Here is a 25,353-nt window from a genome sequence, read left to right on the forward strand (position 1 = left end):
GGGTCCAGCTCAAATCTAGTCTTCAATTTTCAAAGAAGAGTATAAGGTTAACCAGATGGAAGACCAAACATCTAGCAACTGCTTAGAGGAGCAACTGATATATTACCTTGGCATTCCGGCAGAATTATAAAAAGATTGGAGACTTGTCTTCCTTGACTTGGAAAATCTTCCACAACTAATTTTCACACGCTTTCAGAGACAATGCAACCACTGCTTTTGGGGTGCTCTGGCAAAAACACCCCACTAGAGTTGAAAATGAGATGATGAAAATAATGATAGCAGCTCACAGTTATTGTGTGCATGCTGTATGCTAGGCACTGGGCTAGTTGTCTTAATTCCAATAGGAAGTCATTGTAATTTTACGGAGAAGAAACCTAAGACACAAAGCTATTAAGTAAATTGCACAAATTCAAGTAGCTAGTAAGAAGTGGATCTAGGAATCAAGCACTTAAGTTAGTTAGGACCCTCCTGATGGTGAATGACAGAAATAAACCTAAGCCCACTTCAACAAAAGAAAAGGATACAGGCTTCCCTATCGTGACCATTGACATGAATGAGACCTCTGCAAGGGATTCACTCTCCAACTCCCTGGTCCTCATTTCTTCCCATTTCTGTGTATCTGCTTTGTTGCCTCTTTCTCTTCAACCGTTCTTGGCCCCTTGCCTTGGAACTGGCAGAGTAACAGCAGGGCATGGTGGTTAAAGTCCTGATATGGGAGTCAGACATGAGCTTTGCAATAACTTGCCAAGTGGCCTGTAGCAGGTCACTGAGGCTGTACCTACAGTAGTTCCTGTAGTTGTCTGGGTCTGTCTTAGTATAACATGAGCATGGATCTCAGATAGTTCTTTCCATAATTAATCAGCCTCTATGATTTTACCCCCCACACACAATTCTTTTCTGAGTTATATATCAGGAAGAACTTCCAAGTTTCTCTCCCAACATAACTCTTGTGCTGCCTTGAATCTTCCCAGAAATGGATCTGATAAACACATTCACTTGAATGTGCAAAGATTTGATGATTTATGTATTACAAATCCCAGGGTTTTATGCCTTACTTAAAGGAAGAACTTGAGAGTGAGTCCCAAAATCTCTTCAGGACGAAATTTCAGATGTGAAAAGAAAGGCTGAGACAATGCAGATATTTGGGGATACCACCGAGCAAGGCAGCATTCTTTAAATTACTCTTTACTGGTGTTACCCAACTCTAGGTGTTCCTGAGGATGCCCTTCACTTGAACAGAGAGTAAATATTTAGTTTAAATATGCAGATAATTGCCTTGCTTTCTGCATTACTCAGGATAGTCAAGGTTATGCTGTGTAACAAACACCCCCCAAAGTGCCAGTGGCTTGAAACAACAAAAGTTTATCTTTTGCTCGTGTATCAGATCCATCTCAGGGCAGCAGAGAGGCTCTGCTCATTTTAATTATTCTAGTCCTCCAGTTTCCACCACATCAAACATTCCTAGTTGCCACACCAGAGGGGAAGAGTACTCTGGAGAATTGCACACTGCCATTTCAGTACTCTTATTCAACTCATTCATTGGCCGAAGATAAAAACATAGCCCCAGCCAACCGCAAGGGAGGTAGGTAGTGCTGTGTGCCAGAAGGAATGAGAATTTTATTTAATTAATAGCACAAATGACTGTCCTGCCTTCTAATAGTTTTCCTGTATAGGCACAACTCCAGAATATAATAAAAGCAGACATTTCAATGATATTTACTAAGAGCCAGGTACTGCTTTAATCATTTTATGTGTATTGTACCTCATTTAATCCTCACAGCAACCCTATTGTTATTCCCATTTTAAAGATGAGAAAACTGAGGCATAGGGATTTAATAGTAATTGCCCCAAGTTCCCACCACAGCCTGAGATTTGACCCAGGCAGGAGAGTCCATGCTCTTAACCATAAAGCCATGTGCTATATCTGGATTAATTATCAATAATGTGGTTTCCTTGAGACATAATAAATGATGCACTTGCTATGGAAATTCTGAGTTTATAGACAGATCGGAGGCATAAAATCTAACTGTTGCTAGTATTTTGTAAGTCTATAAAAATAGCAGTGGCCCAATCCTGAGAGCATTTATTATAGGAGGCATTTTCCTATTTTGGTATGCTTTGGGATTTCAATGCATGACTGGTATCCCAATGGCAAGCTCTAATTTAGACTGATTTGTTTAGGAGAAATAAGTGATAGCTTATTTATAGAGATCAACGTGCAATCTGACTTTAAAACATGTTTGCCTAAAAATTAATGAAGGTAGCACATAGGACTGTTAACTTTTAATGATGAGAAATAGCGAGGATGCAAACCTAGCTGAGAGAGTCTTGCTGTGATATAGAAGGGTCCCCCCCAAACTTTGAAAGCCTGGTGGATTAGTCAAGGGTGAGGAGTGACAAGCAGAAGGATCTGACGCTGGTTGACTGAAGCAGGAAGCAGATCTATTGAACGGAATCTGCACAGCTGATGGAGCTACTGAGAACCAGCCCCAGAAAAGAGGCAGAATGAAGTGGAGCTGGGCTCCCAGAAACAGCCATTGTCACGAGCCCCAGTCCTGTGAAGGCATCATCGTCGCCAATGCTGAGCACTGGATGCTGCAGCTTGTCCTGCTGGCATAGATGCCACTGCTACACCTGGAAACTATGCATTGCTGCTGCCATCAGTGCCACCAGAATGGATTCTCCTCTATTCCTGCCTCTTTGTGCCACCAGCTCCACATTCAAAGTCCCTGGTGGCTTCAGCTGTTTGGCCAGGCCTACCAGTTCTAGGTGCCAGGCTCTAGTTGCCAGATAGACTGGGAAAGGGTCTCTGGCAGTTTAACTGTGGCAGTAGACTCAGATGAGTTTTATCGTGGGCGGTAGACTCTTCGTTCTTCATATGTGCGTCACTCTCCAAACATAGGAAGGGAGTGCAGATGCTGAGCAGCCAGTAGAAAAAAAAAAAAGACAAATGTCCACTATGACTTGCTGGGCGTGACTGTCTGCAGTATGTTTTGTATGATTAATCAGAAGAATACATCGTTGTTCCTTTGTCTATTTTGTTGTTTACTTTTGTAGAGATTTGCATCCAAAAGACTTTTAATTTATTCATTTAGTTAGAAATAATTATTGATTTCTTATCACACTTGAAGCCTTATTCTAGGCACTGAGAGAATTACAAAAACAAAAAAGATGTAGAGCTGCCTCTCCATTGCTCAGGCTGAGCGGGGGCAGGTAAGGAAGCAGCGTGTAAATTCAGAGGCTGGAGAGAGAGCTCGTAGAGGCAGACAAGGCAAGGCTTCAAAGGAAAAGGGTGTTCGAGCTGAAAATTAGACACGCAGACATGGGAAGACAGACATTTCACTGGGGGAAAAGACAAGAAAAGAGATTGTGTGGTTGTGTTTAGAGAACAAGTTGTTTGACTGATGGCCAGAGAGATAGGGCGGGAAAGACAACTCAGGCCTAGGTCATGGATGTTTTTGCATTCTTGGCTGGGAAGTTTGAGTTTTAGTTCATAGGTACCAGGGAGCTATTAGGGGTTTTTGAGCAGAGTGAGTGACAGGAATCCACCTGTAATTTAGGAAATCAATCTAGCAATAATATATAGAATAGATGGACAGAAAAGGAAACCAGAGTCAGAGAAATTATCTGAGGATCGTGGAATCCAGGACAAAGATAGTAAGACCCTAAAAGAAGTTGGTAGCATTGAAAATCAGGGGAAGGGAATGGATGGAGAAATATTACATATATTGTAGTTAAGCAAGTGTTTTTTCTGTAGGCAGTCACCATAATGCAAAAGAGTTTCCTAATAAGAGCCAACCGTGGCTAGTCCTAAAGAGAGAGAGAGAGAGATTAGCAAGCTGGACCAGCCCTTTCCTGAATACTGCTTTAGGATGCTTTTACCACCTTTCTGCTCCTTGCTATTCTGACCAAACTGTAAAAATGACATTTCTGTTAATTCTTCTGAAGTAAGATTGGGATTTTTTTTTTCAAAATAGATAGTAACAAATGCTACCATTTCTGACTGCCTGTCATTTACTAGGCATTTTTCATGCCTCATTTCCAATGTTCCCCACGAGCTCGAGAGGCAAGTGTTGGTGTCACTGCAGACACGCAGACACTGGGGGTTGGAGAAGTAACAGCAGAACATGGAAACTCCAGTCTTCTCACCAATAGCCTAGGAATTCTTCTGCTCTTTATGCTGCCTTTCAAGGTAGTTTAAGAAAAAAAAAATAAGTAAAAGAAAACATTAAATAAATATATGAGAAAATTGTAAGAGAAAAATTTAAGAGAAAAGAAAGCGAAATAAATCCACACGTGTGACTTTCAGAGTCAGACTTTTTTATCCTAAATGAACTAAATCCTGCTATAGTTTAGCCTCACTGCTAAAGCTTATCAGAAAGAACCCACTTGGTTCCTCTCCCCCTCGAGTGAACCATGTCTAGATCACCCGAATCTCACAATGCTTTGTTGTTCTCTGTGAGCGTTTCTTCTTTCTGCTGAGGTGTGGTCGGTAGGAGGTTGAGTGTATTGGCCATCCCGGCCAATAGAACCGGTAAAACCTCTCAGACACCTGCCCTTGTTGTGAACAGTCAAGGGTCATTTCTTAGAGACTAATCAAATGGAGGTGAAAGCATGAGAAAACACACCTGAAGGGAGCAGAAAAGGGACACTGAAAGGGGGGCCTGGTCAGGTCTGAGAGCTGGCAGGGAGACTGACCTAGAGTAGCCTTGCTCTGGTACTTTCTGATGCACGTGCTACTAATGGTCCGCAGCGTTGATAGAACCGCGAGGTCCGAGGCTGAGAAAGGCCCACAGCCTGGCGCCTTCAAATCAACCAGAACACAGCACTGTTACTGCTAGTGGAGTCCATGCAGGGGCTGCTGCTACCCATGGTCTGTCCTCTCCAGGAGAACGATTAGGACAAACTTTGTAGATCTAAGACAAGTTTCTTAATTAAGTTGGCCTGTCTTTTTGACAGCGTTTGGGTTCCTGAGAAGATAATCATCTGTGCAGCCTCTGGCGCCTCCACTAGGCCTCAGCCCCTTGATGGCTGACAGTGCCTTTAAAATGTAATGCTTCTGCAAGTTTACTGACTTCAGGACTCCACAGCTTTATCGACCATCTGCCACTTTCAAACAATTAGTTTTGCCCTTTCTCTCTGATTGTAATTGTTTCAGTTTACAAAGTTCTTTACTATTCACAAGACTTTTATTATTCAATCAATGGACCACCAATGCTCAATGACGTTCCCAACATGTGCCTAACATGGTGAGGGGCACCTGCAGGGGATACGCGCAGACCACGGGGGCTCTTCCCCAGGGTGGGCTGCACTTGCACAATACTTTGCTTCCTTTCTCAGGTGGCTTTCCTTTCACCCTCCACCTGGTTAGTACATTTAGATTTACTATCTTGTCTCAACCTTTGGACAAATGTTTAAAGAGCTACAAGATAAGAAAGATAAAAGTTTGAACAACCTGGAAAGGAAGCCGAAATGGTATGAAAAAAATGCCCTTAAAGGAACAGTGCTATTATTTTCAATGCTTCCTGCCACCACATGGTTCCTGTTGAGAAATGTATTTAGTATTTCTTGGATTGCTTGTACTTTTTAAATGAGTTGTTTGTATATGTGTTTGTTGTCTGCTGAGTTGAGGGATATAATTGGCTCACCATATTCTTCACTTTGCATCTTCTTTACAAAAAAGGAACTATATCGAGATACTGTAACTTAAAATCACATTACCTGGGGGCTGGCCCCGTGGCCGAGTGGTTAAGTTCGCGTGCTCCGCTGCAGGCGGCCCAGTGTTTCGTTGGTTCGAATCCTGGACGTGGACATGGCACTGCTCATCAAACCACGCTGAGGCAGTGTCCCACATGCCACAACTAGAAGGACCCACAAAGAAGAACATACAACTATGTACCAGGGGGCTTTGGGAAGAAAAAGGAAAAAAATAAAATCTTTAAAAAAAAATCATATAACCTGCAATTTGATGCAGAGAGTGCATTATTTGAAAGGAAACAAAAACTCCCAATTTTCTTGACATCTTAACATCTCATCTTTCATATTCTTAAATGTTCAAACTCAAAGCAAACCTCACAAAACCAGAAGCCTTTTCTCTGCTGATTTGTCATCTTCACCATCAGTAGAACTCAGATTCTTGTTATTACAAAGGACTTTGCTGTTAAAAAAATATGATAACATATCAAATATTTAAGCCTATCCTAAGGAAATACTTCAAAAACACAGAAGGGGGCCGCTTTGTTAATCTGCTAATGGAGAGCTAGAAACTGAGAGCTGTCAGTTCTATATAGTTCTATAATATTATAGAATAATCTTTAGAAACAAAACAAGCCTCTGCACAGCAGACAGGAAAACAAATTATCCAGAACCTTTAAGCAATGAGATGTGTTCAAAATCCTCTGTATTCTGGGAGGTGGTCTTAAATATTAGCAATGACAGATTACTTCCAGAGGTGGAAAGAAAGTGACACGTACCAAAGCCAAGTTCAAATTCTCCGGGGACATGTGGGCTTCCAGCAAAGCAACACCTTTTCTAACCACTTGATGGTGTCTCAGCTGCTTATGCCCTGAGCAACAAACCATAGGAAACTAATGGCGTTTTAAATGGAAAACAGCAGTTCATTAGAATTGGTTAATAGGTTCTTGGCAAAATTTCAACTTAATGGGTATGCAAGTGTATCTGTGTGTGCTCAGCAAGGCCTGTCCCAGGCTTTCTAATGGTGTCGCTCAGGACTATAAATTTACTTTGACAGCTAGTAAACAGATAAGTGTGTCCTGGGAGCAGGGAGTGTGGAGACGGTAGCAATTTCCAAAAGAGACAGGGCGAATTGAGCTAGGCACATATTAACACAGCAAACATCAAACTTTTCTGCTCCTCCGTTCTTGAATGGAAGGTTAGTAACAGCAAAATATGATGCAAAAGCTTCACTTCTTAAAATCCTTAACTCATAGACTCTAGTTAGGAATTTAGGATTAGAAATGAATTAATAAAAATACACATTTTTAAGGGAAGTAGTCAAGGGCCAAGCAACAGTTCAAAGGTATTAGCTTCCTTGCTCTGTTAGATCAATATTTCTGTTGGCTATGGCTGAGCTGGTAGAAGATGCATATTAACAAGCAGGCAAGCATCTAATTTACTCCTATCAGCCATAGGAAACTGCAGTAGGAGATGTTTGTATTTCATTGTTTGCTGAGGCATCTGGACCTTACTAAGCAGATTGCTAAGCATTGTTTTACGGTGTGTATATGAAATTGCTACGTCCGTGAGAAATTGCATAGAGACTACCTTCCACAGAGAGTGCCGTAGCTTTCTGCTTTCTTTCAGGCAGCCTGAATAATGCAGCCCACCCCAGAGAATGCTTTTTTCCAATCCTTGCGAAAGATGCACTTGAGAAAAAAAACCAGGTTTTAATGTCAATGAATTGAAGTAGCTTGAGAATTTTTGGAACAAGAAAGGAAGATTTTACTTTTTTTTTTTTTTAATTAGCACAGAAAGGTGGCAGGAATGCAGAAGGCTGGTTTCTGTTTAGTCTGAGTCTAGAGCAGAAGGCAGCTGTGGGTAGTGGAAAGCGCACTAGACATAGAGTCAAATGTAGGACCAAGTTCCGGCTTGGCCATTTAATCATCGTGCTTTGTGGACAGATTCACATAGTGCTTGCCAGCAAATGGGACGTATAAGGTGTCTCTCACATGCTTCAGGTGTTATACAACTGCCAAGTATTCTAATAGCTTCTTAACGCGTAAAACTTGCTCCTCACTCGAAATCTCCATTTCTGGATTTCCTATCTCTCTTTTCACCAGCCCAAGCATCTCTAATCGCTGCTGTTGTGTGTGGTGTCAGTTGGTTCAGGACACTGATTATTTGCCTAAACTAAAGAAACTAACGTTTACTCTGTAAGTTTTTATCTATACAGATATTTTGAGGTGAAATAAAGGGAGCTTGTCATAAGGCAACTGTGTTTTCATTTGTTGCACAGCTGTTCACTAGAGGCCTCCAAGTGCAAGATGCTGTGCTTCTCACTCTGGGCAGCAGGATGAGGAGTGAGAACAGGACTCTGTCCTGGCCCTCAGTGAGCCAGGAGCCTAGTGAAGGGTTCAGATGTGTCCACAACTGACAGTGATACCAAGCAGAGCTCTCAGAAGAACCACTGCGTCACTTTAACTTGGAAGCACCAACTCAGAGCAGTATTCACTGCAGACAGGGCACTCACTCTTCCACACATGCTGTCCACATTTTACAGCACGTCTCCCTGGGTAAAAAGCCCAGCGTCTTATTTAAAACACTCACAGACACACACCGCAAATTCTCTTTCACCAAGTTTTCTTGAGTTTAGTAATTTGATCGAATAGTTGAGGGTGTCACAGAGTATGACCTGGTTGTAGGATCACATCTTTCTCAAATTTCTCTCCTTGTCATGTGGATAGCAGTTCCATGACAATCCTTGACAGGTGCTCCACACCGCAAACGGCTCACCAAAGCACTTTTTCCAAACAAGGAACGGTGTTCTTCTAAAGAGGATTTCTGGTGAATAGAATGTTCACCTTCTTATCCCACAAGATTTTGTGAGTTGTAGACAAAGTTTGCATAACAAAAGCTTTTTTCCACCTACATAGTTCCCTTTCTCCTGTTATGTTGGGATTCCCCTTAGCAATGCAGCAGTGAGATAGTGACATATACGGAGTGAATAACAGTAATCGGCCCTTCAAGGGCGATATGCAAAATGGCGATTGTAATGAAAGAAGAAGAAAGCCTTAGCAAATCTCTTAGACCACTAGGGCTCCATCGAGTACAATTCTGAAACAGTGTATCTACGCAGTCAGCAAAATGAACCACAGCACACTGCAGTGGGGTGGGTCACCGGCAATCCCTTCCTGTTGAAAGAAAAATTGAATTGAGAAGAATAACTGGGTCGTCATCCACTAATTTTTGTGGATATGGCTAACTGCCTACATTAGAATCTCTAACTGGTCTGTGTCCTTCTCTACGTAGAATAAGAAGTGGCTCCTTTTTATCCTCCTCAAGTTTGCAGTCCTCAGGCCAAATAGAGGGTCTTAAAGATGATAGTGGCTGCACTTGTAAAGGAAAGAAGGGGCCAGATCATGCAGGGCCTGTAAGCCAGGGAAAGGATTCAGGATTTTATCCTAAATGCAATAAATTTGTGCATGAGATGTGTATTTGTATTTTGAAAAGGTCAATTATTTTCAAAAATTTTATGAATTGATTAAAAATAAAGCAAAGGGAACTTCTGCTTCTGCCCATGAAGGATTAAAAGTCCTAGATGGGCTGTACATGTCACATTCTATCTATACTAATTGAAACAATAAAATGATTTTGTAACACATACGTATATTTTTATACTAACACCATATGTTTCCCGTTTTTTCAGTTATTTTATGGTAAATAATTGGTGTGTTTTAAAAGGGCGATATGTGAAGTGGACCATCCTATCTTTGAATATAGTCCTGTGAGTAAAATAAAACAGTTCTCCCTCTGAAATGGTAAAATTCCAAAGAGATCTTTTCTTATGTTTCAATGCTTGCTATTTTCATCTTTGTGAAGTTCGTGAATTTATCTATAGCCATTACCAAGGATGGTTCATAACAGGCAAGTGTCGGGGGAGAGACCTCTCAGGCCTGGTCTTTTGAGAGCGATACTGTAGCTGTGGGCTACAGCGTCTTCCATGTGGCAGAGGGGATAGATGAAAGCAAAGCATGAGAGTTGAAGTTTTAGCCTTGGGTATCCTTGTGAGCTGTAAATTCCTTTATAAACTAGTCGGCACAATTTTCAAGATATAGTTGTTATTGAGAAAACGACGTGTTTAATTTATCAACAAGAAAGTATTTCCTTAGATTGAGTGATGAAAACTATACATACCACAATAATCTGAAAACCGGTAGACTCTACTTGGAGCCTCAGAAATTGAAGAAACTACATTAAAAAATTAGTCAAATCCATGGGGCCAGCCTCGTGATGTAGTGGTTAAGTTTGATGGGCTCTGCTTTGGTGGCCTGGTTCACAGATTTGGATGCTGGGCACGAACCTACACAGCTTGTCAGCCATGTTATGGTGGCAACCCACATGTAAAGTAGAGGAAGATTGGCAACAGATATTATCTCAGGGCTAATCTTCCTCAGCAAAAGAAAAAAAAAATTAGTCAACCTTAGGATTTGTGTTTCCGTGGACAGCAGGTAGTTGAGTCTTATGTTTTTTTGTTTGTCTAGATTGACAATCTCTCTCTTGTAATTGAAGTGTTTAGACAATTTACTTTTACTCTAATCATTGATAGAGTTGGATTTTAACACAGCAGCTTGCTGTCCATTTTCATTTACCCTATCTGTTTTGTGTTCCTTTTTTCCTCTTTTCTTTCCTTCTTTCAATTGAGTATTTTTTAGTATTCTATTTTATCTCCACCAATGATTTAATAACTATACTTCTTTGTTTCAGTTTTTAGTGATTGCTCTAGAGTTTACAGTACACAGTACATTTTAACTTATGACAGTCTACCTTCAAATAATATTACACCACTCCACGTAGAGTGTAAGACTCTTACAACAGTATGTGTTCATTACCTTCTTCCTGTCCTTGGTCTGATTACTGTTACTCATTTAAATTCCTCATGTATTATAAACCCCATAATACACTGCTATTATTTTTGCTGTAAACAGTCTATTAGCAATTAAAAAGATTAAAAATGAGAAAATTTTTTTTGTGTTTACCTATATATTTATTTCTGTTGCCCTTCATTCCTTTGTATAGATTCAATTTTTTTTTGTTTGTTTTTTGGAGGAAGATTAGCCCTGAGCTAACATCTGCTGGCAATCCTCCTCTTTTTGCTGAGGAAGACTGGCCCTAAGCTAACATCCTACTTTATATGTGGGATGCCTACCACAGCATGGCTTTCCAAGTGGTGCCATGTCCACACCCTGGATCCAAACTGGCGAACCCCTGGCAGCAGAAGCAGAATGTGTGAACTTAACTGCTGCACCACCGGGCTGGCTCCAAGTATAGATGAAATTTTTCATCTGGTATCATTTTCCTTATCCTTAGAGAACTTCCTTCATAATACACAGATCTTTTGGCAGTGAATTCTCTCACCTTTTGCTGGTCTGAAAAAAAGTCTTTATTTCATCTTCATTCATGAAAGATTTTTTTTCTGGGTATAGAATTTCATGCTAACAGTACTTTTTTTCCTTCAGCACTTTAAGGATGTCATTCATTGTCTTAAATCTCTGATAAAAAGTCTGCTGTCATTCATTCTTATCTTTCTTCCTTGGTACACATATTGCCTTTCCCTGGCTGCTTTTAAGATTTTTTCTTTTTTTTTTTTGAGGAAGACTGGCCCTGAGCTAACGTCCATGCCCATCTTCCTCTACTTTATATGTGGGACATCTACCACAGCATGGCTTTTGCCAAGAAGTGCCATGTCTGCACCCGGGATCCAAACTGGTGAACCCTGGGCTGCCGAGAAGCAGAATGTGCGAACTTAACCACTGCACCACCAGGCTAGCCCCTGCTTTTAAGATTTTATTTTCTATTTTGTTCTTTTTCATCTATTTGATTGTGATGTTCTCTGTTGTCATTTTCTTCATGTTTGTTCTGCTTGTGGTTTGTTGAGATTTTTGGCTCTGCAGGTTTATAGGTTTCATTAAATTTGGAGAAATTTCATCCATTATTTCTTCAAACATTTTTCCACCCCTCCTCCTTTGTCTCGAACTCTAATTACACAAATATCAGACTGCTTGATATTGTGATATTCTCGATATTCTGCACACAAATTTTGAAAAGCATCTCTGCCCTTTCAAACTCTGTTCTCTTTTCTCCTCTCCCTAGTGCAGTCACTGGGCTCTGCCTGTATGTCCTACTCTGAGCCATGGCCTGGACATGCTTCCAGGTGGTAATCTGGGTCAATGGCAAGGCTCACCTGGATTGTGTCCCTTCCCTCACAGATCACAGTCCCATACTCTGAAAACTGTCATTTTATATATATATATATGCGAATTATATATATATAATTCGCATATATATATATAATTTTGTCTATTTTTCCAGTTATTTCTGACAGGAAGGCAATTCCCATAGCTTTTAATCCTTCATGGGCAGAAGCAGAAGTTCCCTTTGCTTTATTTTTAATCAATTCATAAAATTTTTGAAAATAATTGACCTTTTCAAAATACAAATACACATCTCATGCACAAATTTATTGCGTTTAGGATAAAATCCTGAATCCTTTCCCTGGCTTACAGGCCCTGCATGATCTGGCCCCTTCTTTCCTTTACACGTGCATCCTCTCCTCTTTCCTCCACTCAAATCCTCCAATGATGCTGGCTAAGTCCTTTTATTCCTCAGCTCTACTGTGAGAGCTCTTGCCACTGCCTGGTGTGCTTCCCCCAGTTATTTCTTGGGTACCTGTTACTCATCTTTTATACCTAGGCTTGAATGCCACTCACTCAGAATGATTCTTTCCCTGATCCCTCACCACCACGTGCACGGAAAAATTAGGTTTCCGTGTTATATTGTGTCATAACATCCTGTAGTTTTCCGTTATAGCACTGAACATAATTTCAATTATGTTTTCATTTGTGCGCTTATATTTAATTGTCCATCTGCCTGATACATTTTAAGCTCCAAGAAGGCAGGGACACAATTGTAACTCAAGAATTAATTGTAGATTAGTTGGTTATGTCCTTCTCTTGCTAGAATGTAAGCTGCATGAGAGCAAGCCTGTGTCTATCTTGTCTCTTGCTGGCTCTGGTGCCTAGCACAGTGTTTTAAATAAAGCAAGTACTCAGCAAATATTTTTGAATTGAAAGATTCTTTGAAACGATTGCTGGTGCAGTCCTGCCTTCACAGAGAGGAAAGGGCATCCTTTTGCTTTGTACAAAGCAAAAAGCCCAAGGTGGTGTAAAAAATTCAAACCTGATCTTGACCAAGTCAGTGGTCAATGAAAGTCTGATTTAGAAAAAAGAGTAGTGTGGATCAAGGACAATTATGCAAAGTGTGGACATTTTTGCAAAGGATATTTTTGACAACTCTCTAAATTTCTGTTAAAAGCCAGGATGGTAAGGGAGTAATGAGTCAAGATCTAGCCCTAGAAGGAAAGAAGCTATAGAAAAAAGGTGAAAGAATAAGGATTCCTTTTTGATTGCTGGACTCCATTATCCATATTCAAAATGGGTGGCATCAAAGATTGGGCATAAAAGAGACACTGAGACAACAGACAAGGGAAGAAAAGTGAGACCGGCCCCATACAGTAGAAGCTACGGAAAGCATAGCTGTCAGTTCACGTAGGGTGCCTGGCACTCTGTTTATCCCCAGCTCTATGGCTTTTTGGCATGGGGCAACAGAGTATTCTCAGAATCAGTCTGCCACCTTGCTAGTGGAAAAGGGATTGCTAAAAACAGTACCACTGTACTTGGGTGACATAGACCCAGAGACCTGGCTGGAGTGAAATTTGTAATTTGAGGGTAGCAACTTTTATTGTGGCCTATTATCAGGGGCTCAGGGCAGGCAGAAATTGTCCCAGACAGACACCCATGCTTAGCAGGGTAAGTGTCTACAGCAGGGAGAAGGGAAGTTGTAGGAACTGAAAATGTTATAATCCAGTTGATCAATAAATATTTGTTGAGCACCTCATATGTGCCAGACACTAGTGATTCCATGGAGTTCTAGGCAGACATTAAATAAACATACAAGATCTCGGATAACAGAAAAATTGATGTCAAGTTTTAGCAATATTATAATAGTCTAAGTGCACAAGTTAATTTTCCCCAGCTGTTTTATGCTGGTTCTGTGGTCTGATCAAGAATTATAATGCACATAGTAACTTGTAAGAGAGGAATAAGACAGAATAACAGACTTTAAAATATATGTGTTCATGAATATGACAGTTATCAGAATTGTTAACATTTGTGTTGATATCAGAGGAAAAATTTTGGGAAATCATTTTCTGCTTGTGGCTTGCCTGATGGAGACCCCTAGTGCAGGGATGGAAATCGATTTCACTCTAAATGCCAACTTTGATTTTTGCTGCCTGGAGTGCAGTGTTAAGAGGGATTCTGAGGCTGTGTCTAGGCTTCAGGTACAGAGCACTGTGATTAACATATTTGACATGGGCCCAGGATGTAGTTACAGAAGTGCTCATGTCATAAATATGTTCTCCTTGTGCTTTGTGGTAACAGAACTTACTGTTTCCCCCTCTACTAATTGAAATCAATTCTTTTACTAGGTATTCAACAAATATTTATTGAAATCTTAGATGTGCCTGGCAAAGTGCTATACACTGGAGATACAAAGATAAAAGGACATAATCCTTGCACTTAAAGAATTTACAGTCAAATAAAACAAAATTACAATGTTATTGCATTAAAAAATGCCACGTTTCCATGTTTGGACAGTATTGTGAAATGCTACATTTTCTTTCTATTTTTTCCTCATCAAATCCTAGTGAATAAAGTCTGCTCAATTTAATGAAATTTAGTTAAATACTAAAAGTAGGCCGAAAAATGTCATTCTCAACTCATTTGGAGTTCAAGATGAAAAATCTTGCAAAATTCATGAATTGTAGTGAATTGTCATCCAACAGAGAATATTTTCATCTAAAGACATGGGCTACACTGAACTAACAGTTGTATTTTAGCATATATTCTCAACCGCCCACAGCAGCAGCAACAATGGTAAAATATATCATTGTGGTGTGGCAGCTGTTCAGAATAAAGATGGAAAAATATTCCAGAAAAAATGTCCTATTAACAGTGTCTCTACATATATAGTGATCTCTCTGCTCTTCTTTGTCTTTATTTCCTCTTTCCCTCCTTACCTTCATTGTCATCCCCGCAGATTATACCAGAGTTTTCTTGTTTTTCATTGAGGATCATGGTTCTGTTCCCTTTGTATGTGGTGATTAGATTCTGTTGTGGGTCAATGACTGGGAAAGAAAGGAGCCCTCACTTTCTCCCTCTGTGACTGTTTAACCCTTTCCTTATCTTCAATACACCACGTATTTAGTAACTCATTCTCATTCAGCTTGCTCCCTTTTTCTTCTCTTTGTCCACTACTCGTACTGACGTATGGCTGTTGTTTTGCTTCTGACTTTTAGATGAGAACATAGTTGGACATTCTCCAAAGGAAGGTGAATCCATGTGAAGTGATCTTTAGACTAACCTTCAGATGTCTCTTGAAGATTGGGGGATTGACCAGTATCTTGGCACCAGACAAATTTGCCTAATCTACTTCATGGGCCATATTTAGGTCTCACTGCTTCATTGCACTTGAGACCCCTTTGCTCTTCAATTCTCTCTGAAGATGAGGAAGGCAATGGAATGGAATGAGTTGGATTGTTGAGTACCATTTCCTTATCTAACATGCTCTCTAGTCTCATGACCTGGGTAAAACTCTGACACTGACTATGCTTCTGACATTCAAAACTGGGCTATACCATCGTGCAAGTAGTCCAATATAAATCCGTACTCTGTACTTCAAACATATCACTTCCCCATGTCTTATAATGGTGACACTCCCATGTACTGTCACTGCCTCAAGAGATATGGTAAAATTCTTGTTTTTACTGGACTACAAACTATTCAAGGGCAGACAGGGTGTTGCTATTTCTGACTTTTTCTGGCTCTGGTACCACACTATTAGCATAGAGCAGATGCTCAAGAAATTTTACTTGAATGAATAAAAACTATACAAAATGATTTTAATTTAAAATAGTAAATAAATGTAACAAGAACCATTTTTACAACCTCCCTCCCCCAAAACAGAGTGCAGAAATTTGCAAAATCAATGATGTCAATTTTCCACAAACTGCTGAGAATCATTTTCAAGTTTATGATTCTATATGCTGCTGTTAGATTCTGTCTTCATCCCGGTTTCTACCTTTCCTTCTCTCACCTGCCCCACCATGCTTCATTACGACACATTACAGAGGCTGATATGGAAAGAGAGCACACATTTCCTCATTCACAGGGTGGTGCTGATCTGGACAAAGGAAATGAATCCTAGAGGCATGGATTAATTTAGGATGACATTGCTTGAGATGATATCACATGGATCTTCTTTATTCAATGAACCCTAGGTCTTTGGGAGGCACAGAGGGGTTGGCTCTTTTAAAAAAGTCACAAATGGAAAAAGACAATAACATATGTTGGGAAATGTGACTTGCCTTATAAATAGGCATAACAGGTAATTAATTGCATGAGGAATTCAGATACGGCACAATTACTACTAAATCTATCCTTTTCCTTACCTCCTCTTCTCTGCCATCCATCACCTGGATGCCATAGATTCTGAAAGGAATTCGTGCTTTATGTTTGTCTCCTTTGAGGCATCTTTCAAAGGGCAGTTAATACAAAAATGGCTAAATTATCCAATTTTGTTTTAAAACGTGTAGCATATTACACTCGTTCACACTACAGCATTAAAGACATCTGCTGAGAGAGATTTTAAAAGTGCGACACATTATATCTGAACATCTGGAACAAAGATGAGTTAATTGGGGAGAGTATTGAAAGGAGGAACAGGTGAAAAAAAGTGAGTTCAAGAATCCTGGAAAATGTATGTGTGTGTGTGTGGAAGAGGATGTTTTTCATAGCGGCAAAAAAAAGTTCCTAGACACACAAGTGGGTAAACGAGGTGGTCTTGAGCCAAAGCTGCCTGAGGCATGATTCCTAAAGGCATGTTGGGAGACTCCTGCTATACATAAATATCAATGACCATCCATCGTAGTATTGTGGTTTCGGAAGGGATACCACTGGGTGTATTTTGAGATGCACATATTTTTTTCATAGTTCAGGCTATTTTAAGAAATATCAGTGATTTAAAAAAATAATCTCTTCTTTATCAATCACCCTTTATTCCGTTCCACCTATTTTATTTTCATGTGGCAGCATCCTTTGGAGCTCCTATGTTCTATAAGGAAGGGCATAAATGTTCACCAAATATCTATCATGTGACAGACACTGTGGTGAGCATTTCAGTATCGTGTCATTTCCTCCTCGCAACAGCCCGGTGACAGAGCTTCCCCCCGTTTTACAGATGAGGAGACAGAAACGGCGTACTTGCCCCAGGTCTCGGAGTGAGAGGCAGTGCCAGCCAGGTCTCTCTGATCCCGCTGTGGCCGTGCAGAAAGAAGAACTTGATCTCATCTGTCTGGAGTGCATTTCTGTCGGGCTATGAGTTTTCAGACCTTCCATATTCCATAAAAACACACACTCTTTCTAATCGCTAAAATGTAGAGTTCGGCTTCCTCTTCCCTGTAACTATTCTGTAGCTTTTGATTTCATAGACTTTGGTCATCTTTATCATCATCATTTTTCTTCCTGGGTGAAGTGCTTTGTGTGTGAGCCACATTTTCTGGTCCGTTCTCTCTAGACTTTCCATGGGCCTTCTCTAGCTCCCCTGCATTTTTCTTTAAATTGTGTCTACTAGAACTGCAAAAAAGGTTACTGATGCATAGGATAATGATTTTTGTTTTGTTTCCAGTACTTGGCCATGATGCCCAGAACATTGTTACTCTTTGGAGTCGGCAGCAATTCTTTTTTTGGAGAACATAAAAGGTTACAGATGATGCTTAGCAGCTGGAGGTCCATCTCAGACCTCGGGTGCTCGAGCGTATACTTCTAGAAGGGTGTCCAGGTGTGGAGCACTGGGGCCTTTTATATGGCTGTCAAGTGTGTCCATTTGCCCTCCCTTCTGGCTTCTCCAGCCCCAGCTCACATCACACAGCCCCTCACCCAGTGTCCTCCAGCCATGCTGGCCTTGTTTCAGTTCCTCATAGCTGCCAAGTTCCTTCCTATCATAGACTCTTAGCTCATGCTGTGCCCTTTGCCAAGACTGCCAGCCACCATGCCAGCTCCTAGTCATCTTCTAAATTCCAGTTTAAATACTGTCCTCTCATTTTGTACTTCTCCTTCATAGCACCTATCATAGCACATTTGCAAGTCAGTAATTATCAATGTGCATGTTTGAATAAGGTCTATTATCCTGATGCATTACAAACAACTCCACGAGGGCAGGGATTCTCTTGGTTACCTGTGTAGCCTCAGCGCCTATCATAGTATTTGATACTTGGTAAGAGGTCAATAAATGCCTGCTAAATGAATGAATAAATTAAGAAAGGAAGGAAGTAATGAGCCTGTGGACATAGTTGTGCCCACATCTGCTTTCAGTTCCCACCTTCAGCAAGGAGTTTATAACCAGCCTCTTTCTCAGGTGATGGAGGCTTAGTGTCATGTCTGTCTTGGGCTTGCAGATGGCCAGGTCTCTATAGCAGAGGTCAGTGAAGCCAGGAGAGAGTGAGAAATGAAGCTGGCTATAGAGGCTGACTACATGGGCAGCCGCCTGGTCTCTTGCAGTGTACTGGACACGCCAAGCTCAGGTGCAGTTTGGGTAGGCAACAGCAACCAGAGGGGCGCCCATTTGGCAGCAGGATATAGCAGTGGCAATTCTAGCCACCAGAACATGTTGGAAATTCAGATAAATGGCAACATCGTGGCTCTGTGCATTCTCTCTGTTCAGACATATCCAAGCCAGGGAGCTGGAGTCCTGAGAGCAGGACTCAGTCTTCGGGGCTGGCAAGAGTGAGGCAGGTGGGCTCAGGAAAGGAAACGGAGTCCTAGGCAAAGCAACTAGGGCAGAAGCCGAGGCTTTCCTGTTAATGGGCCCATCCCAGCAGGCGAGCACGGCCAGCTAACAGGAATGCTAATACAGTTCAAAGGTTCTACGAGTGCTGGGCCTCATCCCTGGCACCCAAAACCCAGAGGATGGACAGAAGTTAGGGTCCTCCTGAAAAATGCTCAGCCTTTGGGTTTAATTCCTGAATATTTTACTGACTAGTTGTGCATTCTGGGTACTGAAAAATGGGCTCTGTGGGAAGGACCATGCACTTCCATTTTAATACCTAATTCTTTTTTTAATTAAAATAATTTTTATTACTATAAAAGCAGTTTTATGCACATTGTAGAAAGTTGTAAAATACATCAAAGTAAAATTAAACTAACTAAATAAAGTGCCATATTCCAATCACCCACAGATAACAACCTTTATCCTATTTCCTCCCAGATCTGTCACTTTTTTTACAAGAATGAGATTTTGCATTATATGCTTTTTGCTACCCGCTTTTTTCAGTTAACAGATTCCTCTTTTCCGGTTCAAGAAATGTTAGTTTTATTTGATATTCATTCTATATTCATATTTCCCCAGTTGTCCCTCCCAAATTTTGTATAGCATTCTGTCCAAACCAGGATCTAATCCAGGGCCACACTTTGCATCTAGTAGTTATGTCCCTTAAGTGTCTTCGAATTGGCATTGTCCCTTTTCCTCCTAACACCGACCTGCCGTCCTGCAGAATATGTCACTTTTTGGATTTGTTTGGTTCCTTCCCAGGGTATCATTTATGTTGTCTCTTTATGTCCTGCATTTCCTGTGAAGTGTCGGTTAGGTTAATTCTAAATTATTGGTGGATTCCCGTTAAATATTTTTGGACCAGAATGCATCCTAGATAAGCTATGTAATCTCTTTGCATCGCATCAGGAGAATCATAATATCTGCTTGGCCCGCCGTTAGTGATGCTGAGCTTGAATGCAGGACTAGGGTCCTGGTTCTTTCTAGCAAGATTCCAGATTAACACAGCAAGGACGTGACTCTCTTACCAATTTCTAACCTGGCTCCACTCATTGCTACTGCCTCCACCCCTGTCTCCAACCAGTCCTTATCCTCATAAGCACCTTTCAAGCAAGAAAGACAAAAGGAAATAAAGACGATAAAATGGTGGTACGAGGCTCAGCATTCAGACTGGGGAGGGGAGCCACTGGCTCTGGTTTCCAAATGCATACTGATTCCACTGCACAAGATGTCAGTAGGCAGGATGCATATCCAGGAGCATATCTCACTCTAGATTCCAGTCTTCCCAGCTATTGCCAGGGTCAAAATAACTTGGCATTGGTGTCTGTACACATGACAAGGCAGTCTGCTTAAGACACGAATGTTCTCACAAACAGCTTTTGAAAAAGTCATAAGCTTATACAGAAAGCTGGCTCAACCATCTTGTAAACTGATTGCACCAAAAAAAGAACTTCAATTTTTTTACTCACTGTGCAAAATCTGGGAAGAAGGAGTTAAAATTATCTTGTATGATATTCAGCCTGGGAAATTGGAGACCAGCACTGAGGTCCTGCTTTGTTTGTTTGTCTCTTTTTAGTTTTTTAAACACTAACACTATGCAATCTTGGTCAAGTACTTTCAACACTGAGTTTCCATATTCCCCATCTATAAAATGGGGATAATGACACTGAGAGTTTACGGCTGTTGTGAGGTTTAACTATATCTGTGAAGCACCTATATTACGGGGAGTACCCAGTTCCCTTCTCACTCATCTCCTAGGATTACCATCCTGAGATTACCAGTTTGCTTCCTGCCATGCCCAGCGCTGATTCTGGAGGAGGCAGGGCCTACAGGTGGAGTCCATTCGTATATATAACTGGAGGTAGCTGGGAAAGGTCAGAGTATGGGGCTCAAGGCAGGGGCTGACTACTCTTTTTTTTAATTATATAAGTTTCAGGTGCACAACGTTACAGTTCGACATCTGTATAAGCCACAAAGTGATTACCCCCCAAAAGTCTAGTTGCCATCGGTCACCCTACAATTGACCCCTTTCACCCGCCCCTTAGTCTCCTTCCTCCCTGGTAACCAGCAGCTGCTCTCTGCACCTAGCAGTTTGTTTTCATTTAGTTTTGTTTGTTTGTTTTGTTTTTCGTTTTTAGATTCTACATATGAGTGAAATCATACGGTATTTGTCTTTCTCCTTCTGACTTATTTCACTTAGCATAATACCTCAAGTTCCATCCGTGTTGTCACAAACGGCAAGATTTCATTCTTTTTCATGGCTGAGTACTATTCCATTGTGTATATGTGTGTGTGTGTGTGTGTGTGTGTGTGTGTATATATATCTCATTCTTTTTAATTGCTGAGTACTATTCCATTTCTTCTTTATCCTTTTATCCATTGATGGATACTTAGGTTGTTTCTATATCTTGGCTCTTGTGAATAATGTTGCAATGAACACAGGGATGCATATATTTTTCTGAATTAGTGTTTTCATATTCTCCATCTAAATACCCAGCAGTGGAATAGCTGGATCATATGGTAGTTCTATTCTTAATTTTTTGAGGACTCTCCATACTATTTTCCATAGGGCTGCACAGATTCCCAGTCCTACCAACAGTGCATGATGGTTCCTGTTTCTCCACATCCTCTCCAACACATGTTATTTCTTGATTTTTTGAAAATAGCCATTCTAACAGGTGTCAGGTGATGTCTCATTGTGACTTTGATTTGCATTTCCCTATAATTAGTGATGCTGAACATCTTTTCATGTGCCTTTTGGCCATCTTTACGTCTTCTTTGGAGAACTGTGTATTCAGATCCTCTGAGGGGCTGACCACTCTTATTGTACGAGCTAGCATTTGATTAGAATGGTACACTGTTGGGCCTTTTACAAAAACCATGTGACGTGATTTTTTAATATAATTATAAACCTCAAATTTTATTGTTTTTTATTATGTTTGGGATATTAAAGACAAGCCTAGTCACTTAGGGCCCAGCAAGAGGAATGAAGCAGTTAATATTGCATCTTGACATTTTACTCTCTCTCTCAAGCACTAAGCCTTGCACATACATGTTAGTCTAACAAAACCAGAGAAAGATGGCCGTTCTATGACATTTGGGGCTTGATTTGGCTTTTCAAAGGGTAAGTCTGAAACCTATATGTTGCTAATGAGAAAGCTGGGAAGTCGGACAGTGCTTATCGTCCTGATGAACGTGATCTAGCATTGCTATTTTTAGGAGGGGTGGGGAATGTAGTGAAAAGCTTTATGAATAATCTTTATTTTTGTAAAAAATTTGGTATGGCCAGTAGTTACAGTACTCAACTCTAAAATAAGAGGCTAGTGGTTGGACTAGTTGTAAGTGGACTCGAGTCACACAGACTAAGTTTGAATTCCAAGTGCTTCACTTCTAAGCAGTGTGACTCCAAGCAAAGACTGGACCCTAAGATTCACATGGCCTCTGGGAACCTCAGCTGTTCATTTTTAGAGGAGGATTATTGTAACTACAGCAAGGGTTGAAGTGAGTATTAAATTGGATAATGTAAATGAAACATGGTTCCTAGTACATAGTAAGGATTCAAAGATTGGTTGCTATTTTAATTATCTTTCCCAAGTGAACACTTTATAAATACTCACTTTGCCTAGAATCTTTATCCCCACTCTGACTCTCAGCTCTTTACTATTGTTAGTCAGATGGGTGAGAGGCATCACTCCTTAGAGCCAGTGTTGTAATTTCTGCCCATCAGGTGTATAGTGGGAATTCTTTTTCACAGCTTTCATTAATGGGTTGGCAAGTCTGATAAAGAATGAGGTGTTCTAGAAAGTGTTAATAATTTTGTTTACCATATGTATGGGATTATTTGAACCTTAAAGCTTTAGGGTGCTATCACTGTTCATCATGGAGCTGGCCACCTTTCCCCCTTCAAAAAAATAACCAAAAATTGTACCTTCCAAATTGAATGGGCTGTGTTAATAGCTATCATGTGGGGGCTTCTGTTAAAGCAAAAGGCCACACATAATGTAGTAAAAGTGTGGCTACTGAATTTGAATCACATCTCTTTTCTCTAGTCTACACTGGCTTTTCCATGTGTAATTTAAGGTATTTAGTGAATATTAAGTTTTTCATGACTAATGTGTCTTCTGAGGTCTAAGCAATAACATAAAGTGGAAGTTAACAACGGGCCTCATTTCTTAGTTCTGAATTTTTCAAGATTGTGATGTTATCAACATTGTACAAGACATGGACAGAAATGGAAGAGTTAACAGCTTTATTCCTCCACCCCCAAACCCTTTACCTCTAGCACCTTCATGCAATATTTTTAACTTCTTAAGATTAAAAGCTCATTATCAATGACTGGGTATTACATGTCAGTTCAGCCAGTCCAACTGAGCTGAAGTTATTCTGGGTGTTAAAGTCTAAGGACTACGATTTTGTAGGACAGGGAGAGATGGGTACAGAGCCCTGGAGTCACCAACCCTACAAATAAAGACTTGTTTGCCCTTTGTGCTTTTTCCTAGAAGAGCCACCAGGCAGTGACTTAGAGGACGAGAACTTTGGTAAGTCGTAGTCTGAGTGTTAAGTGCTAAGATAGTCTAAGAATCCTTCAGGACAATCTATCTATTAAGAAATACATGATCTTTTCAAAATCTAGCAACACCTAAATATTTAGTTGCACAGACAAGTTGCTGATGAAGATTTTTTGGGTCCTTCTTACAAGTGGCTGAGTTCTCTCTCCTGAAGGGATTCCCTCTCTTTAGAAGTTATAAAAGAATCCCCCAGGAAGAACATCACACAGCTGCTGATGCTTCATTACCACAGTTCACTTCATACGTGTTTTCTTCCCATCCTTCCAGCTCGGCTTATGACCTTGACACATGTGTCTTATTCAAATCTCTCTTTCTAATAAAGATCTCCACTGTCAGGCTTCTGTTTCATGACAGTCTGTTTCACTCAGTCCTCTTCTTTTTGTGACACCTGGCTTGCTCCTCAGTCAGCCCCTTATAATTGAGTTTTAATACTCCAATTGTGGTCTGTGGACCAGCTGCGCGAGCATCACCTGGGAGCTTGTTAGAAATGCAGACTCTCAGGCCCCAGCTCAGACTTACTGAATCATAATCTGCATTTTCACAAGATCCTCAAGTGGGTCATGTGCAAATGAAGGGTTGAGCAACACTGCCTTCAAGAATTGTTCTTCGGGCTGGCCCAGGGGCATAGTGGTTAAGTTTGTATGCTCTGCTTCGGCAGCCTGGTGTTTGTGGGTTTGGATCCCAGGTGTGGACCTACATTCTACTCATCAAGCTGTGCTGCAGCAGCATCCCACATACAAAATAGAGGAAGATTGGCACAGATGTTAGCTCAGGGACAATCTTCCTCAAGCAAAAACAGGAAGATTAGCAACAGATGTTAGCTCAGGGCCAATCTTCCTTACCAAAAAAAAAGAATTGTTCTTCCCTTACACACTCTCGTCGCCCCTGAGATAATACAAATAAGTACTTTTCTGCTGTGACTTCCAGCATTACTTGGATCCCAAATCCTTAACTAAAAAGATTATCAAGTATGTACTTTCCTGCCTCTGTTCTCAAAGCCCCTTTACTGACTTTTGTGTACTTTAGATTTACCTATGTAGATTCTGTCATTTGTTCTCACACTTATATGGCATTTTATAGTTTTCAAAGTTCCTTCACACAGATTTTATTATTTGATCACATACGGTCCTCTGAGGTAGAAAGGTAGGTAATATAATCTTTTGTAGAAGCTATTTTGTAAATTTCCATTTCTGATTTTTCCAGGGGTGAAAAATGTATCTGTAGTTTTTTTCCTACTTTGGAAAAAAATAGAAGCCAAGCCTTGTTGGGCTACCAAAAGCCAGTGAGTTATTCTGACTCAAAATGTATCATGAATCAAAATCATGTTTTACTGCTCAGTATGATCAGTTATATTTTTCTTCATAAACCATGGCTTCTTAATTAGGATAATGTAATTAGGCCTAGAATAAGATCCTCGTCTTTCTGACAAGATTTTTAAGATAAATGAGCCAATGAAGAATAAGCACTCCATTTCTGATACAGTAGCCTAAGGAGAGAGGGACCACCGAGTACTGCTTCTGCTAGGATGGACAACAGTCAAAGGAAGGGACAAAGTCCAACATAGGATATTGCCTCGAGACCCTCTGCAAGTTCTGTGCTCCCAGAGAAGGTATACGCGGGGGAACTCACTGGTGAATCATGGCCTGGGAGGAACTGCTGGTTTTGCATCCCCTGAAAGCGCATCTCTACTGGGGGACTCACTCCCAAATCCTAAGAGAGTTACGCCCAGGGGTCAGGGGTGAATGGATGACTAGGTGCTGCAGGTGGATTTGGTAAGCGATGCTATTTTTGCCTTTTCTCTTTGGTCTATTCACTTCTTTTTAAGAGCCTTATGTTAACAAAAGCTTAACTGTGTTTAACATTGTGGGTGAGCTTGGGAGAAGTGGAGCCTTGTTGAGGTCAGCCCATAGAAAACAATGCTTCAACGGTCTCCTGTTGCAAAGATGCTGAGACCCAGAGAAGCCTGGGACTTGCTGCCATGTGCTCTACCTCCTCTGCTCTTCCAAGGAAGGGGAATCCTCCTCCCCTCTGAAGCTAGTACCTCCTCAAGGACCTTGCTATGAAATTATCCCCTTTCCTTCCTGCACCATTCCCATCTACACATAAACATGCCTTAAAATCAGACACTTGAAAAGTTTTTTAAAGCCTCCATTGACCTCCTCAT

General features: G+C 40.8%; 1 protein-coding gene across 11 annotated transcripts in view; it reads left to right on the forward strand.

Annotated features, from left to right (window-relative positions):
• Positions 1 to 25,353, forward strand: part of SLC44A5 (solute carrier family 44 member 5) — a 316,496-nt gene that overhangs the window by 136,468 nt on the left and 154,675 nt on the right. For 4 of the 11 annotated variants that reach the window (XM_070591843.1, XM_070591847.1, XM_070591842.1 and 1 more), the window contains exon 4: positions 23,121 to 23,159. The exons of 4 other annotated variants lie outside the window; for them this stretch is intronic. In XM_070591843.1, the coding sequence (XP_070447944.1) occupies positions 23,121 to 23,159 (39 nt within the window). The remainder of the gene's footprint in view (positions 1 to 23,120; positions 23,160 to 25,353) is intronic. 3 more of the 11 variants (XM_070591844.1, XM_070591841.1, XM_070591850.1) reach the window with 1 other exon arrangement.

This window comes from Equus przewalskii, chromosome 24 (assembly GCF_037783145.1).
Source record: "Equus przewalskii isolate Varuska chromosome 24, EquPr2, whole genome shotgun sequence".
Taxonomy (NCBI): domain Eukaryota; kingdom Metazoa; phylum Chordata; class Mammalia; order Perissodactyla; family Equidae; genus Equus; species Equus przewalskii.